This window comes from Urtica dioica, chromosome 5, assembly GCF_054948205.1.
Source record: "Urtica dioica subsp. dioica isolate 48M chromosome 5, U.dioica_male_clone48M_v1_H2, whole genome shotgun sequence".
Taxonomy (NCBI): domain Eukaryota; kingdom Viridiplantae; phylum Streptophyta; class Magnoliopsida; order Rosales; family Urticaceae; genus Urtica; species Urtica dioica.
In genome coordinates, this window is record NC_142760.1 from 6,041,760 (window position 1) to 6,061,232 (window position 19,473).

General features: G+C 36.8%; 1 protein-coding gene across 1 annotated transcript; it reads left to right on the plus strand.

The window, feature by feature from the left end:
• The first annotated feature begins 3,281 nt into the window (after positions 1–3,281).
• LOC149395009 (MLP-like protein 328) lies at positions 3,282–5,757 on the plus strand. The gene is made up of 2 exons (XM_089615756.1): positions 3,282–3,547; positions 5,313–5,757. The coding sequence occupies exons 1-2, from the start codon at positions 3,355–3,357 to the stop codon at positions 5,582–5,584; spliced, it is 465 nt and encodes a 154-aa protein (XP_089471882.1). The 5' UTR covers positions 3,282–3,354; the 3' UTR covers positions 5,585–5,757.
• Positions 5,758–19,473: the final 13,716 nt, after the last annotated feature.

Genomic DNA, 19,473 nt, shown 5'->3' on the forward strand with positions numbered 1-19,473 from the left:
CGATATCTAGTTCGGCATTCCCAGCTCTCCATTCCAAACTCAAAGTCACGTCTCACTCTGACTTTAGTTTGAGGGGGGCTATTGAGACCCCTAGCTGATGTGGCATTTTACTGCTTTCATAGTGTATTACTTTTCCTTTCCTTTATGTCTAGTCTTGTCCTGCGTGGCACTCTCTTCTTTCTCTCTAGTATAAATATCTCAAACTCTGTATTTCGTTCATTACGTTGAGATCTATCCAAACACTATTTCATTGCTCTTCTCTCTAAACCTCATCACACCCACACATCTGTTTTCTTGTTTTTTTTCAACAAAACATAAATTACGAAAAAAAAAACTTTATAATAAACTCAAAATTTCTTAAAAAAATACAAAACGTACGTTTCATACAAATATAATTGCAGAAACCATGGTTCCATTCCATCAGAAATTTCAACATACAAATCTTGAAGAGATTTCCATTCCCGTGGGACATTCGATCCTTAATCATTGAGATACACGATTGAAAACTATAAACAATTACTTATAAATGAGATTCAGATCAAAAGAGATAAATGAAATCTCGTAGATAAATGATCCGGTGATACAAAATATTAAATGTATGTCATTGTTTGTCGAGAAAGTACAAATAACAGTTTAAAGTAACACGCATAGCACATTCTAATGTTTACATCAGATATATATACATCTATTTCTATATTACTGCAAATCTTTAAGAGTCTTGACAACTATTTAAATCGTTTTAAATATAATATATAAGGTCAATAATCTAGTACGATATTTGCAATCATCATCTTTTATTATTTATAAGACAGAGATGCAACAGCTAATAATTTTTTTTTTAATTATAATAATTAAAAGAAACAACTATCAGCTTCCATGAAATATAACTGAATTGTGCCCATTAATTAGGCGCTAGTTTTGGTACTTACATGTATACGAGGTTAAGTGATTAGCTATTAAGTATTTAGCTAATCTTCCGTAGATAATTGTCATAAAGTTGGAACTGATATGATAATTACTCGACGACGATCAAAAAAAGATTAATGAGAGTTGTTCATCCAAACACTTTTCTATCCAACCCTAAGAAACTCAATGACTAATCTCTTCCGTTCAACATAAAATGCTTAATATATGATCCCATGGGATGCGTTTCAAATAGCTGAGCATCTCTATGCTCGATCATTAAAACTTTTTTTCTGAGACATGTTACAAACTTAAACACGGCATACCTTGTGCAGAGGTTTTTGGCATTCAATAAAAACCCACACCTAAATATCTCCAAACACCATTGTGCAATGGTTTGATAGAAATATAAAATAATAAATAATAATATGCGGCAAACATAATGTTTTTCAAAAACCCATCCTTGCAGAAATGTTTACTCAATCCGCATAGCGAAAATAGTTCATTCTTGTAATAGATCTCGAGAGAAAGACCAAAACTAATTAAGGAGGTCGATCGACCGTTGTTGAGAAATCCATTAATTAGGGTTTATAGACGATGATGGTGCAAAATTTTCCGCGGACAAAACGAATAGTAAACAGAACAAATCCCGAGCGAATCAGACTAGGACAGAAGACATATCGCTATCGTTAAATATCGTGTATACAAGTAAATAAGACCGTATTAAAGAACTGAGAACGATATGATTTTTTTTACCGCGTAAGAGATTAAGTTTATGATGACCAGTCATCTAGTACATGGGTCTACTTGTGCCTTCTTCAACAACACTATAGTCTCGAAGAACATTTATGCAGCTTTGTGTGAATTTAACAACAGAAGAACGAATCACAGTATTAAATTTTCAATCGTTCCCGGAATTAATCTAATTCAAAATGTCACTTAATTTCAGAGAGACTAAGTGGCTAAAATCATAAACCAAGATAGACAACATTGCAGTTAATGGAATTCAACTTTCTTCCTTGTCAAGTGCTGTCAGTATAAAAAAGAAAAAAAAAATAACCAAGGAAATGATATATAAAATAGGGCGATGCGGCTATCTAGCCATAGCCATGTTTAATTTTGGCTTTGGCAGATAACTCTCCTTTTCAAGGCAGAGGTAAAATAGCACAAAATTTTAAAAACTCCAAAAATACCCTCACATCGCTAGGCACAGAGGAAAACCACACTTGCCTTTCTCTCAGAGAGGACTTCGCAGACGAACACGATTCTTCTTCGCTTCCGATGCTTCAATTTACCGCCAAGGTCAAGCTCTCCGACGTCGCAAAGCTCTGCCGTCAAAACCCTAAACGAAGTTACAAAAGGAGGCAAGGATTGTTTGGACTTTCGGCTGGAGCGGTGGCTTTCGCCGGATCGGAAGAGGTTTTTCCGGCGGAGTGTTTCAAGTTCGTGGCGTTCGATTCGGAGCCTATGATTTGTTGTCATTGTCGATCTCTGATGTGGTCGCCGAAACTTGGAATCGCCGATGCCGTCGATGGCGATGTCGAAGTTTGGAAGAGAATTGAGGTTGGAGAGAGGGATTCCTAGAGCTAGGGCTTGACGGTAAGTGGAGTTGGTGGTCTTTAGATCGCCGTCGGAGATCGAAGGTCGGGGATCAAAAGTCGGCATCGATCGTTATCACCACCATCATTAGTGTCTTCTTCTTCTTCTTCTTTTTCATAGACGAGTCGATTAAATTTTTTGACAATTCGTTGTCTTCTCGTTGCATACGAGTAGACTTCAAACAGTAGAAAAGTGGATTAAATTTGTTGAAGGCACGATTAAAATTTTGGAAATCATGTCCCTTGACTGAAATCATGTAAGTTATTTGTGTGTTTTGAAACTGAATTAACAAAATTGAAGGCATGATTAATTTTTTTTTTTTTAATTTGTTGACTAGTTTTGACGATGTAATTAGTTTTTGAAAGTATTTGGTATATATATATATATATATATATATATATATATATATATATATATATATATAAAGTGCATTAAAAAGTAGTGAATTAAATTTTTTGATATTTAGATCAATTATTTTAAAAACCTGAAAAATCGGGTCCACTCAAACATTAATGGTATATTAATATTTTTACATTATTAGTGACTAAAATGCACTAATTTATGAAATCTTGACTGTTTTGCCAAATATTTATTTTTAATTGACTTCTTCATACAAAATAATTCTATAAAATAATATCAGAAACTTAATTAATGGAGAACCTGTCACGTTTATTTCTTATTATTAAAAAAAATAAAAAAATAAAAAACTTGTTTTCGAAATCCGCACCTATAAAAACCACTCGTTACAAGTCCCATACATAATTACACACAAAGTTTGTATTTGGCGAGATCGAGGTTTGTGCACAAATAAATAAAATATTGTTTTTCCTTGTAGAATTAGAGTTGATATAGATGGCGGATCTAAAGGGCAAAATAGAGACCGAAGTAGAAATTAAGGTAGAAGCAGAGAAGTTCTATAACTATAAGAAGAGAGCTACGTTTCAAGTTCCAGACATCGCCGGGGAGCGTGTAAAAGGCGTGTCTTTAGACGAGGACTTTGACACTTACGGTCATGGCTCCATAAGGACCTGGATATACTCTCTCGGTAATCACTTTCATTACTTTACTTACAATTAATCATTATATTGAGAAAACGATCGGACATGACACTAATATAGCCTCAACTACAGAGAAATGTCAAAATTTACTTGAACGTGATTTTAGTGGATGGAAATTTTATCCGTATGTTAGGATAGAGTATAAGTAATAACAATTAAAAATTATAAGATTATGAGTATTGTATGGCAGATGCCCTATAGATACCATACTCTTAAAAAATTGCCATAGTAATAAAACCATATTAATGTATCTATAGGAATTTGCTGGAACTTTCGCACTTTTTAATATTTTAGCTCAATTTCCATTTTATAAAATAAAAATAGCTCATCAACCCGAAATAAAATAAATTAATTAACATAACGCACATAGAAATATTCTTCGTGTAATTTTTGTTAGTTTAACATTGAAATTGATTTTTTAATTTATTTTACTATCGGTCAGTTTGATAGTTTTTTTTTTAACGAAAATTTTGGTACTCTAATTTCTTCGTTCCAAGTATTTTCTCTTTAATATATTTTTTTATTCACAAAAAAATATATATATATATATATATATATATATATATGTCATGGATAAAAAGACCAATGGCTATACATTGGACGACCCGCTAGGATTTATCCATGCCCAAACCCGTTTAAAGTTATAAGAATTTGCTGCAACTAGTCAATCCCTTAATTTATTTTAAGATTCCATCCAAAATTTTATTTTACTAAGAAAATAGCTCAATCAGTCCGAAATAAATTAAATAACTAAAATAATTAATTTAATTTATTTCGGCCAATCTGAAATAAATTAAATTAACTAAAACAGTTAATTTAATCTACTTCAGCCCGATGAGCTATTTGTTAATAAAATAAAACTTTAACTATTTTTTAAAATGAATATGAGCTATTGGGTTAGTGACCTAATTGTCCCTTAAAACTAAATAGATACACTAGTTTTTATGTTTTCTATAGGGTATAGCCGTATAGGGTTTGGTTTTTTCGGATCCCATCCCCAGACCCAACCCATTTCCACTATATAACTTATATCACACTACTCGTTTTTTTTTCTATCATGAAAACGATTAAAATAAATATGGTTAAACTATTTTTTTTTCTTTCAAAAATTGGATGTATTTATATCAAAGTTGATGAGGTGATTTAGTTATGGATATTGTAACTGCTAAAAATATTGAACAGCAACCAATATGTTTCATTTGCGTTGTTTATACAATATAAATATATTATGTTTTATATATTTATTACCATATTAAATTAGAATTTTTGCGATTTCAGTGGTGTGTAAAAGTAGAATTAAAATAGGTTTATATTTAGATTGGTAAGATATTTTATGCCAAAACTATTTTATGATTTATTTTCTCATTAATTTTGTATGATTTAGACATGTATTAAATTATTTAAGATTTGTTCTTATAAAATTACTGCCTATATTTCGATAGTTAGTTTCAAAACTTCGTAGGAAATTTTTTTAGGTCCATGGTTAGTTAAACAAATAATCAACAATGGTATTATTAGAAACTTTACAATTGTATAAGTTTAAGAATTTTTTTCAAGAATTTTAAAGTTATGTGTGTATTTAGTATCCTCGGTAAATTTTTTCCTTCTCCGTTTATAAGACGAAACAAGCATAGCTTAATTTATGCCTACACGAATTATATTATTGTTAATTTTTGTTATGAATATTGAATATAAATTCTAGTTTATGACTAAGGCCTAATGAAATATCCATCGACTTGTTGAATATCTTAGATGGGAAATCTGGGGAGTTCAAGGAGAAGGTTGATGTCGACGACGACAATAAGAAGTTTACTCACATTGGAATCGGAGGAGACATGTTCGAAGAGTTCAAAAGCTTTACAATTGTCTATCATGTGGTTGTTAATGATAAGGGAGTTAACTTGGTCAAACTGAGCATCGAATATGAGAAGCTGAATCAGAGTGTCCCAGATCCAACCAAGTACCTCAACTTACTGGCTAATATCACCAAGGATATTGAGGCACACCTTCTACAAGACCTCTAATTAGAATTTCCCTTGTCAAATTAACCTGAACAAAGAGCCCATTGTAACGTTTGTACTCTCTCTCTCTCTCTCATACAAAAATATGTCGTACCTGATTACAGTCCCATATGTCTATGTTTTCCTTGCAGCTTTAATTTTATCTTTTGTCGATCCAGTTGTGAATCTAATAATATCGTCATACTTTGTTTGGTTAATTTTTTTTTTTTGTATTTTTGTAACGCATTTTTCTTTTGCTGTGGCTATTTTCCATCACTGGGTATTTGTATTATGTTGCTGCGAACGGTGAAAAAATTGATTTTCTTCAGTACGGCTGAGTGCATAGAATAACTCGTATCTGAGCTACGTGACGGTAATGCTTTTTTAATAAAAAATGAATACTTTCAAGAGCATTTGTCAAACCTTTAATTTAGTGATGTTATTTATGATTAAAATTTAGAAATTTAAGGATATACCTAAAAATATAATTACTTGGATCATTAACAACCTTATTCGGCAGGCTTCTAATTTGCAAAGCATGAAACAGAAGAATATGTTTGCGATCATTTGGAAGGACTACATACCTAATCTAACTTCGATAATCGATATCCCATAATAGATATATCTATTCTTCGAGAAAATAGCATGCATATTGAAGAGTTCTATTCTTCCATGTCGGATATCTAGGATGAGTACTAGAGTTTGCAAAGTTGCGAGAATTTGCTCAGTATATCTACCACAAAGAAGAAAGTGTTCCTTTCAAGTCGCAATAATAATGGACTCTAGGATGACACTTTGTGTGGAATTTATCTAGTTAGTTTTGTTTTCATATTTCATAATTTTTAATGTGTGCTCGTGTTGTTAGTGGTGGTTTGTTTAATTGCACATTAATATTTTGAAACGGTCTTAGGGTAGGTCAACTTTTTCAAAATTTACGCTTAATATTGATGATTGAATATGTAACTTGGTTGATTCTTTTTCGTTTGATTTTGCCCGTTTTGCATGTGCATGTGCATTTCGATGGTTAGAGAAGTCACTTAGGAGTTCGCCTTTAAATGAACGTTGCTCACGAACACTAAACCCGCTTTATTGCTTCTCGAGGCAAAATTTTAAATTGACATGAGTTTTGGAGGGAGAAAGTAGGCCACTCTTGATTGATTAAAGCAAAAAAGCCGATCCGTTCTATATTTACTCGCAATTATCTCAGAAAAAGCCGAATGATATATTACCTCTCGATATAAGAAAAAAAAAACGTAAGCCATATTGAAAAAATCCCCACGAAGAACCCTGTTGCTTAGCGACTCTTGGGTATTCTCGGAATTTTGTTAAATCTATCAACTAGTCTTTTGTTTTTTTTTTTGTTTAAGTTCATTTGAGACCATGTCGGTGTTTAATTGAGTGTGTTTGTTTTGAAAAATTACTCATGATAGTTACTTAATTCAAAATTACTCATGATAGTCGTCACTACTACAAAATACCCTTTTAGAGTCGCTCAAAAAGCGACGCGCTATATTTTGGGCGTCGCTTTTTGAGCGACGCATATGTTAGTGACGCCCAAAAGTTTGGCGTCGCTTATGATCGAGCGACGCTCCACGTAAGCGCCACGTTGGATTGGCGGGTTTTTTTAATTGGGCGTCGCTCTTTTTTTCTGTGTCGCTTAATAACCTGGCGTCGCTCAATTTTTGAGCGACTTCAAGCTGGCGTCGCTCAAAAATTGAGCGACGCCAGCCTGGAGTCGCTCAGAAATTGAGCGACGCCAGGTCTTTAGAGTCGCTCAAAAATTGAGCGACTCCAGGCTGGCGTCGCTCAATTTTTGAGCGACTCCAGGCTGGCGTCGCTCAATTTTTGAGCGACGCCAGCCTGGAGTCGCTCAAAAATTGAGCGACTCTAAAGACCTGGCGTCGCTCACCTCCAGGTTTTTAGAGTCGCTCAATTTTTGAGCGACTCCAGAATTTTTTTTTTTTTTGAATATTTAAAAAGTACGTTTACCCAATTTTCCTGCAACAAAACATACGAAACAATACTCAAACCAAGCAGAAAAACATATAGCAGCTCAAATTTCTCTTGCTAAATTTCATAATCAAGTTTTTTAACATAACAAAATAGCAGTTAATACCATTTTCACAATAATTCTAGATCAATATAAAGACATTTAGACTAATTCTAGTAACTTAACGCATCATAGTTCAATATAAAGACATCAACATACCATCCACAATAATTCTAGCATAATCTTGTCGAAGTTCGTCCATGTCGGTATCACTGTAAGTTTGCGACGATCGCAACTGAAATCAAAATAAATAAGCATATGAATAAACATACATAACATATTAAGAAACTCTATTAATTAGATACTTACTTGTGCGAGGGTATCACGGAATGATCTCCCTCTAAAAAAATCTCTCATCATTAGTAAGACAAAATATCCGCACTCCGTACTTGAAGGTTGTTTCGGGCCCTATGGTAAAATACATCATTTTTATGAACATGTTTATATTAAAATTATGTATGTTTTATAGTACCTTTTCCTTATGCCAAGCGACCTTCAACGGCACGTTAAAATATCTTCCAAACGCTCTACATAAGATAATTCTAATAAGTCTAAATGCACAATAGAATTGTAGTTGAAAAATGTCATATACGATAAAAAAGTTACTACTTACGTTGAGAGGACGGATTTGAGATCACTCGGAATAGCATGATGAAGAGGATCAAAATGGTACACATGACCATCTCCGTCCATGACCAAAAGTATCCAATGCCTCCTAAATAAAAAAAAATCTTAACTTATAAACAATTTGAAAAAAAAATATAATAACTCATTAACGAACTTACGAATAGTTCCATGGCATAAGCAACATTTGTGTTCCTCTCAAAGCATCCAACCGAGATGCAATATGATTCACTCGATCATCGAAGCTCTTAGGTCTAACATCGATTGCAACTTCCACCGGGTTCACAAATCGATATTCGGTTTGTCGATTATTCGCGTACAAGTCCCTAATCAATGAACAAGTTATATACGATTTTTCGTAATTAAAATAAATAGTTTTTTAAGTATACATACCTCATGTATATCATAATAGTTGTGGCTCCAATCTCCTCGGATGCTAAGAACTGTTCAATATCTTCTTTTAAAACCATTAAATCCGCAGGAGTGCCAAATACTACAGGATCGGTGTCCATAGTGTATAAATGATCGTCTGTAGTGTTTGCCACAATATCCAACAACGTCGTAATTGGATTAGCAACATCTTGAGTGAGTGGGACAGTCGGAGGAGGAGGTGGGTGAGATTGTGGTTGCGTTCTAGGCGCGATCGGAGTTGATTTGCCTTTCTTCTTCGAGCTTCGCATGAGAACCTGCATACACTTTCAATTACATCTATAGTAATATCATCTATAGGACGCGTCCTCGGTTTCTATTGAGACGTACTTGTTGCTTTTTTTTAGGTTTCATAATATCATTTCAACTGTTTGTTTTACTTTTCATTTTACTTTTGGGCATGTTGGTATGTTTGCATTAAGTTAAGACTTTTTTTGTTAAGTATAGTGGACAACATCTTATAGTTGAAGTTTGGGGGGATGATGTAGGAGCAGTTTTGTACTTGGGGACACTTCTTGTAGTCTTGAACGATGAGGGAGTGATGAGCGGAGTGAGAAATCATACGAGGACTTTTCAATACTACAAACTGTGGATCATACAACGGAGTTTTTACAACGGTACAAATAAGTGTAAAAAGTCCACCTTTTTACAACGGTACAAATAAGTGTTGTAAAAATTCCACCTTTTTACAACGGTACAAATAAGTGTTGTAAAAAGTTCAGCTTCTTACGTACAATTGGCCCTTTGTAAAAAATGGGACCTAACCGTTGTACGATCTCACCGTAGTGACGTGTACTTCCCGCTGCGCCAAGATGTTTCTACGAGGTGTACCGTTGAATAATCTCGATGGGGTGACGTGTACTTCCCGTCAAGAATTCAAATACCGTTACCGGTACCGTACTGAGACTCAGATTTTGTTGGGTTACTGGGAATTACCTTTGGTTTACCGAGATATCCAGTGAGCAGATATTTATAAAATAAATTATAATATAATATATATATATATATATATATATATTACATATATATCTCAATAATAATATTATGATAAACTAAATATTATTAATATCTAATATATTATACTTGCACATATTTTTATCATCTTTTAAAATTAAAAGATTAAATGATCACATATGATGTGATTTTTTATATTACATTGTTAATTAATTAAATAATAAATTTAAGAATTTATAAATTAAAGAAAAAAAAGAATACTAACCTATATAATAATAATGATAATAATAATAGTAGTAGTACAAATTGTGGCCATCCATCTAATATTTGCATAGTGAAACATTGTATAATAATGACTTAATTTGAAATTTTGAATAACACATAAACAACTATTAAAAAAAAGGGTGGTGTTAGTCACGTTTGTGGATGGAAGCGTTGATTATTGCTGGCAGTGGAGTGAATACCAATAAATGTTATCTTAATTTTTTTAGTCCTCACACAATAAATGAGATTTGGGTGGAAAACAATAATACGTTTACTTATATAAATTGTGAGCTCAAGTCTTTCTCTTTCCTTTTTCTGTATCTTCTTCAAAAAAAAAATATAAGAACTCCAGACCACCATTGATAACCTGTAAAACAAAATTGAAGTTTGGTATTTTGTTCGATTCTCGGCGGAAAACAGGAGAAATTTAACGCGCGGACGTCGGAAAGTGGTCGGAAGTCGTCGGAACTGGGAACCGGACCGGTTTACCCCGGGTTTCCCGGAAAACTCCGGTTTTGTAACAAATCTTACCGGGACCTCTTCATTTTCCGGTTTTCGGTCGGTTCCCGACCGGTTCCCGCGAGATTTCAAACCTTGCTCCCGCCATGGTGAGATTTTTTTACAACGGTAGATTGTGCCATTGTACACTTGAGACGATCTCGCCGCGGTGAGAAAACAATGTCTCCGTGGCGAGATCTTTCTACAACGGTACTATGAATTGGAAAACTCAAAATGCGAGGACGAACTTTTTTAAAACTAAATACTAGTTTCTACAACGGTTGCTCGTATTGTTATAGAAGCTAAGACCTTGCTGCAGCAAGAATTCTAGCTCGCCGCAGTAAAAAAATTCCAACTCGCTGTGGCGAGATCAAACCATAGAGCTCTGTCTGATCTTGCCGCGGTGACAGAAATTCTCGTTGCAGTAAGATTTAAAAAAAAAAAAAACTCTATAACTTTACATAATGGTATTCGTACCAATGTGTAAAATCTCGCCGCAGCAAGATTAATTAGTATGCGCAACGAGAAAATACTTTCCCATGGTCTGATCACCGCAGTGACATACAATTCTCGCTGCGGCGAGACCTTCTACAATGGTACAGATAATAGCTATAGAAGATCTCGCTAAAGCGAAAAATATACGTCGTCACAACGAGATATCTCAATTTTTTTGGAATTTGTTATAATGTGATGTGTATCGTTGTAGAAACTTCTACGATGGTATGCGTACCGCTCTAAAATCGCCATTATTCTACAACGGTAACACTGGCTTCTACAATGGTACATAACTATTGTAGAATCATTTTACAACAGTTTTGTACTGTTATAAAATCTCATTTTTGTAATTGTATTTGATGAGATTGGATTCGCTAACTTTTGATCCTACTTTTATATCATATCTTGCCGTTGACCCTAGAGTAACGTTATACATTAGTGAAGAGTGACTTGTAAAAGGCATTATTGTGTTCATAGGGATTTTAAATTATGAATTACGGTTTTAAATATTGCCATTAGTATTTTTAAATTTGTATTTTTATTATTACGAATGTAATTTAATTATATGAGTAGTTAGGGTTATTTTATTTCAGTAATTTCGAGTCCTAGTAGGACTATGTTTATATGTTAAATAGCCCGTTAAGAAAAATCCGGTTGTAATCGATGACCTAACTATGAATGAGACTACAAAACCCCCTACACTTAGGCCATCATCACCTCTCTGCGTGGAGCCTAGGCACACAAGTCCGCACATGGCATCACCATCGACACCCTCTGAAACTGCGATGCTCTCAGCTCCGGCAGAACCCCCTGGCACAGCCTCACCCCCTCATCGGTCTCTGCTGGTGTCATCCCGTTCTTTCTCTCCATCGTCGGTGGAGGTTCGTAATGCTACGTCGGAATTCACTGCGCTGGTTGCTGAAAACCGTGATCTCCGCTCACCATCCTCAGCCATCTTGCCTGAGATTTCCTCTCATCAGCAATCAATTCCCACTGATTCTCGGGGGAAAGCACGGATTGTGGGGGAGGTTTCGAATTCCTTGACGACTTTTGGGGTTTCTCATATTTTAAAAATCTCACAATTTAAATCAGATCTCCTTCGACCCAAAAACCTATCTAGAACCCAGCCCACGACCCGATTTTGATTGGAGATGGTTTTACAAAAAATTCGGCATGACCCGACCCCCATCTAGGTTTCGAACACCTATCTGCGTCTCCAAATTCTCCCAACCTTCATGGATCCACGAATGGGGGTTTTATTGCAGCGCGAAACACCAGCGACTTTCAAATACCTTAGCCCTTTGCGATTGGCTCTTCTCAAGGGGGCGCACAAGCGAGAAAGACGACCTGCAAAAGGAGGGCACGCACGGCGGAGGCGAAGCCGTCATTGATTTAGAGTCCGTCTGGAGTGCCTAAAAGAAAGGAGGTCAGTTCGGAGTATAGTGAGTAAGAAGAAAAACAAAGAAAGATTATGGATGATGCAGAGATGAATTGCATCGTTTGGAATGTTCGTGGTTTGGGGAGCCCCGAGTCATTCCTTAAGCTTCGGAAGATGCTTGAACAACTTTTTCCGGGATTGGTTTTTGTGTGCAAAACCCATCTATATGGAAGAAAAGCACGCGAAGTTGGTGGTTCGGTGGGCTTCCCTCACTGTTTTCTGGTGGACAGTGTTGATGCAAGAATCGGTTCCTCAACAATCACGAACTATAGATTATAAATAGAATATCGCTTTTTAATTTGTATATTGTGGATCTTAGAATTCGTCGTGAATAGAATTGAAATAAGCTGAAAATAAATTGAACGTAATAAATATTTTATTGCAAATTTATCAGACCGAGTACAGGAAAATAGTCGAGCTCAAACATAATGAATACGAGCTCAACCAAGACTAAAAATAAAGAAAAGGATTCGGGAGGTTCAAGAATGATAAATCGCGCGCGTAGAAAGTCCCCATCACTGTCTATTTATAGCTGAGGCCACTATTTCTCCACTGTCGATCTGGAAGACACGTGGTCGGCCTGGAATCTCTTGTAGTGTTCTGTGCGAAATGGACGAGTTTGAGTTGGCGAAATAGCGCGAAGACCGCTTCCTCCAGGCTGACTAGGCGAAGTGACGTGACTCGTTCTTCGTGCTGAGGCAGAAGAGACCGAGCGAGCTGGGCATGTAAAGAAAGAGTTGAAAAAGTTGGGCCCAAGGATCATGCTGATTCTCCTGGTCGGGCCCAGTTCGTCGGGCTGAGGCCGAAAAGGTGCAATTAAAGGAGTTAGGATGAATCCTACTCCCACAAACGGTAGAGGCAGAAGTGGTGGGCTAGTGTTAATATGGAAAGAAGATTGGCTCGTCGATGTGAAAAGCTTGTCGTCATTGGCATTTCACGAGCTTCTATGGTCATCCACGCACCAAAGAACGATGATACTAGTGGGAGCTTCTTTGACGTCTCTTTTCTCTTAGTAATCTCCCATAATGTTGTGTGGGTGATTTCAATGAGATTATCGAGTTGGGAGACAAAGTCGGTGGGTCGTCAAGAGTCCGTCGTTCTTTTCACTTAGTTCGAGGTGGTACTCGGGGAGTTTTAGGGTCTGATCATCGAGCTCACAGCGCAGGCAGGCCTTGACCATTCCGAATCAAGCTGTGGTGGTTTAAGGATGGGGAGAGTATTGAGGTTGTGAAGGCGGTATGGGACTCTTGCACCACGATGGGTTTACAACATCTTATAATAAATGCTTGGAGAAGTGTGGGGCTGATCTACGGAATTGGAGTACAACTAAGTTCGGGAGGATTCCGACCAAAATTCACGAGGCCCAAGCACGAATCTCATAGCTCCGGACCGGGGAAAGAGCTGCCCCAAACCTGAAACAAATTATTGAGGTAGAATAGTCCCTCTCGACGCTCCTCGTCGTCGCAGAATATTATTGGAAGCAACGGGCCCGAGTCGTGCCATGACCCACTACGACGAGCTGCGACGTTTACTAACTCAAAACCATTTAAAAAAAAACACGCATAAAATGTTTGAACTTTTAGACACGACATATATACATATAGTACTTTAGCTTCAAAATACGTGGCACAGCTTGTTTAGTTAAAAATAATAACAAACATACTCTCGGACCTAGAAACAGTTTCAAAAATGTCCCCCCAAAGGTCGGGCCCGTATGTACAATCATCAGTTTCACGCTGCCTAAGATTTCCTCAACTATCCATCTAACTCTTACCTAAAATACAATTAAACTTATAAGTGATGGCTCAGTAAGTAGATAAGTTAACTAAGCTACACTACAATGCAATAACATAATGAAATATTTCAATCAATCAGGCACTTCATCATGCAATAAAACATTTACCGGAAACGACGTCCTAGTTGATGTCTAATTCCAGAATATACTTAATTAGGCCCATCTAATACTATAGACGACACTAACCACTATTGGAGCGAGAGAGATCCACAATCCCACCTTATCCCATAACAAACCTATCTTGTCAAGCATCCGTAGTCCCATTTTCCGTATTTTCTTATCAATGCAGGTGAGATCCGAAGTCCCACCTATCATCAGATCAGGCCTCTAAGTGAAATCTGCAGTCTCACAATCCATGCTAATAAACAACAAAGATGTTATTCAAAGTCCCACCTATCCTTTCCTCGAACTTGGAATATAAGTGAGATCTGTGGTACTCCCACTTGCTTTCTTACTAATAAACGGAAATGAGATCCTCAATCCCATATTTCTTCACACATGTTACTATCATCTAACTCATCAGCGTACTTAAGTCAATAACAATAAGTTAACACGTCACTAGGATCATGCTTATATATCAACGACATGACACACATGTAGTTATCAAACAATAGTGTGGCTTGCGCACACCACACCGTAACACACAAAGTAAAATTGTATTGTAAATAAATATCTACCTACCTCAAGTACGACAAAATACTACTTCAGCGATTAAATGATTGGCAATTGTAGTGAGTTCCCCCAGATTAATGGGAAAAGTAATGCTAGGTGGCTTCGAGGAGGATGGAAAAAGAAATAAAGAACTTTGGTTTAACGGGCCGTTGAGGCGTTATCTTGTGGCCGTTGATGCGTTTCAAAATTGACGTAGATGAAAAGAAAAGGGCAGCACGGTTAAGTATTGGAGAAGTAGAAGAGAAGGCGGAGATAGGGTAGGGATCGACAGTGAGTTCGTAAGAGAAATGAGAGATGATTGTGGTGATTTGATCTCTTTTGTTCTTTCTCTCTCCTTCTCTTTTTTTCTTCTTTTTTTCTTATCGATGAGTATCGGAGTATATGAGGTAATAGAGAACTAACTAGACTTATTTTAGATAGGGATGTAAATAAAGCGTCTTTGAGTAGCTTATAGAAATGGGATAACACAAAAAAAAAAAAATACCATGACAAAAAATCTCTCTAGCATTCTAACAAAGGGATTTCATTGAAATTGTTGATGTCTGACCCATATAATTAAATTTCAAACCAGGTCTATAAAATATAAGGGCCTAAATATGCACAAACATCACAAAAACTAAACAAAGCAATTTAAAGAAAAATTTGGTTCTCACAATCTTAGATGCTTAAAAGAAGTTTCGTCCTCGAAACTATAAAGGGAGATCGGTACTTGTGTTTCATATCTGTAAGAATCCTTGAAAATCAAGAACGCAAGCTCTAAGCATATCTTCCAACGTTTGAATTGTATGCGATGTTTTACTGTTAGTTTGAGGGTGAAAAGCGGTACTAAATTTTAATTTGGTGATTATAGCTTGACGTAAACTCCTCCAAAATGCTGACGTGAATATGCTATCTCTATATGAGACAATAGAAATCGGTACGCCATGCAGTCTGATCGACCACCACTTGAACATAAAGTTCCGCAAGTCTATCTATCTTGTAAGTGGTATGTACCAGTAGAAAATGTGCAGATTTTGTCAATCTATCAATTAATACCCATATGGAGTCTTGTTATTTTGGTGTGATTAGTAAACGAGACACGAAATCCATCGCAATTTGTTTCTAATTCCATTTGGGAATTTCTAGCGATAGCAAAAGCTCTGCAGGTTTATGATGTTCAGATTTAATTCTTTGGCACGTGTAATAATTCCCGACGAAAGAAATTACATCTCGCTTCATTCCAGACTACCAATAATATTTTTTTCAAAATCCTGGTATGATTTGGTAATCCCTGGATATATTGTATATGGAGCTGCATGTGCTTCTAACAATATTTCTCATTTTAACTTGGTATTGTTAGGAACACAAAGTCTATTCTTAACTTTAAGTGGCCCATATTTTGCTATCTGAAAATCCTCTCGTTTCCATTTCTCTACCTCCTGGGGAATTTGAGCGAGATCATTGTCAAATTTTTGAGCCTCAATAATCTTAACATATAGAATTGGTCGAAAGGTGAGGTTAGCTAGCTTTCCCGTTATAATCTCCAATCCAAAATTTTGAACATCCTTCTATAATTCTCGTTGAAAAGATTGGAGGGACATTATCATTGCAAATGATTTTCTGCTTAGCGCATCAGCAACTCTATTTGTTTTCCCAAGGTGATAGTGTATATCACAGTCATAATCTGTTATCACCTATAACCATCTACCTTGTCTCATGTTTAAATCTTTTTTAGTGAAGAAGTATTTGAGACTCTTATGGTCGGTGTAGATGTCAATATGGATACCATATATGTAATGTCTCCACAATTTTAGTGCAAAAATCACTAACTCCAAATCATGTGTAGGGTATCTGGTCTCATAATCTGTTAATTGTCGAGAAACATAAGAAACCACGTTGACGTGTTGCATAAAGACTGCTCCCAAACCAAAACCCAAAGCATCACAATAAATGGGCATTTCATCAGTTCTCGAAGGAATGGCCAGTGCAGGCGCTGTGGTGAGTCGTTGCTTCAACTCTTGGAAACTATTCTCACATGCCTCTGTCCACTCAAATTTTAACTTTTTCGAGTTAATTAGGTTAATGGCCAAGCTATTTTGGAAAACCATTCAACAAACCACCTATGATAACAAGCCAAACCCAAGAAACTACTTATTTCAGAGACATTTATTGGCTGTTTCCAAGAGTTCACTGCTTCAATTTTTGCAGGGTCGACAGCGATGATATCCTTATACACCACATGGCCTAGAAACGTCATTTTCTCTAACCAAAACTCACATTTCTTGAATTTTGCATACAACTTCTTATCTTTCATCCGATGTAACACCAGTCGTAAATGCTCTTCATGATCCTTCTTTGACTTAGAGTAAATGAGTATATCACCAATGAATACAATAACAAAGTTATCAAGGAAGTCCTCGAACACCCGATTCATAAGATCCATAAATGTTGCAGGTGCATTAGTTAGGCCGAATGGCATCACCATAAATTCATAATGCCCATATCGGGTCCGAAAGGCAGACTTTGGTACATCTTCCTCGCGTATCTTGAGTTGATAATATCCAGATCGCATATCAATCTTCAAAAAAGTTGTTGCTCCTTGAAGTTGATCAAAGAGATCATCAATCCTAGGCAGTGGATACTAATTTTTTATCGTCACTTTGTTCAACTCCCAATAATCGATGCATAATCTCATCATTCCATCCTTCTTTCTTACAAATAAAACAGGGGCTCCCCAGGGTGAATGACTTTTCCGAATAAATCCTTTCTCCTACTAATCATGCAATTGGATTTTTGGTTCTTTCAACTCTGCTAGAGCCATTAGGTATGGAGTCTTGGACATAGGTGGAGTTTCAGGTAGCAGATTGATTTCAAACTCAATTTCTCACTTCGGAGGTAACCCAAGTAAACCCTCCGAAAAAAGTGTGAGAAATTCTCTAACCACATCTATGTCATTTAGCTCTATCTTTCGCTCCTTAGATGAATCAAACACACTAGCTAGGTATCCACCACATCCACTACTACAAATTAACATATTGGGTGCGAAAGGGTATTAGGTGTGACAATGTCGCACCTAAGCTAACATTAGGTGCGACATGTCGCACCAGATAGTCCTCCAAAAGACTAAAAACTTCGCTGATGTTTAGTGGTATTCGATGCGACTTTGTCGCACCTGATATCACTCTGTCGCACCTGATGACATTGGGTGCGACAAATGTCGCACCTAATACCTTTAGGTGCGACACATGTCGCACATAATGGGTTTAAAATTTAAAACGGTCAGAAATTCCCCCCCGAATATTTTTGGTTCTGTAATTTCACATTAGGTGCGACATTGTCGCACCCAATATGAGTATTAGGTGCGACATTGTCGCACCTAATAGTTTTAGGGTATTTTAAATACCCGGGCGTCTTCTTCCTCGCCCAAACCGCCTCTCTCTCTCTATCTCTCTCTCTCTCCGACACTCGTTCTTCTTCCTCCGCCGTGACCTCTCGCGCCACCGTGACCCCTTCGTCGTCCTCCTCCAAGGTACGTCTCTCTCTCTCTCTCTCTCTCTCTCTCTCTCTCTCTCTCTCTCTCTCTCTCTCTCTCTCTCTCTCTCTCTCTCTATCTATCTCTCTCTCTCTTACTTCTGTCTTTCTCCGACCTGCAGGTCCGTCCCCACTGCCCGCGACCACCTCGGCTCAGCCCGGTCGTCCCCCGCCGCCCGTGACCCCATCGGCTCAGCCCGGTCATCCCCCGCCGCCCGTGACCCTCTCGGCTCAGCCCGGTCCTCCCCCGCCGCCCGTGACCCCATCGGCTCAGCCCCGGTCACCCCGCCGTCCGTGACACTCTCAGCTCAGCCCGGTCCGCCCGTGACCATCCCTCGGCTCAGCCTCGTGACCCCCTCGACTCGCAAGGACAGAGAGCCTCCTGTTAAGTAAGTTTTTATTCTGTTCGATTTTTTTTAGTTACCGTTTTAATGCTCGGAAAATGGTTGGATTCTGAACCTGCCGGATGTTAGTTAGCACGAACGAGCTTATAAATTTATTTTATGTTTATAGGTAGTTCTAGCATTTCTGGTTTCGAATCGGGGATTGATTAGGTCCGCTCAAACAGCTCCCGACCCTCCCCCGTACCCGCTGCTACCTAAATAGCCCCCGGTCCTCTCTTGGCCCAGCCCCGGCCTCGCATCTAGCTCGTCGCCTCGTCGCCGTCTCGGAAAAGGTTAGTTATAATTAGTAATATTTTTTAGATTATTTCATATAGATTAATTAGTAATATATTTGAAAATAGAACTTTGATTATATGTTAACATGTTTAGTTAATTAATTAATTAGTAATATGTTTAGTTAGATTAATTAGTAATATATATGAAAATAGTAGCATGTTAGATTAGATGAAAATACAACTTGATTAGTTTGTTAAAAATTTGTAATATATTGTAATTGTAAACAAATTTAAGAATATGTAACATGTTAAATTAGATGAATTAAGTTAAAAGTAACATATTAAATTAATTAGTAACATGTTTAGGATAGTTTCGGTTGGTTATATATGTGTTTTATTTTAATTGCAGATTTTGGTTAGTCATTATTTTAGGTGAAACTCTGCCGAATTTTTGTTAGAATAAAATCTATTTGTCAAAAAATTAACTCTTTCAATAATATATTTTAACGATTAACTAACACTATTCTCTTTCACTCTTACAAATTCGCTCTCGACTCTTTCAAAT

Coding starts and splice junctions, on each gene's coding strand:
- LOC149395009 (XM_089615756.1), top strand. CDS start 3,355: ATGGCGGATCTAAAGGGCAAAATAGAGACCGAAGTAGAAATTAAGGTA. Junction 3,548..5,312: donor GACCTGGATATACTCTCTCG/GTAATCACTTTC, acceptor TGAATATCTTAG/ATGGGAAATCTGGGGAGTTC.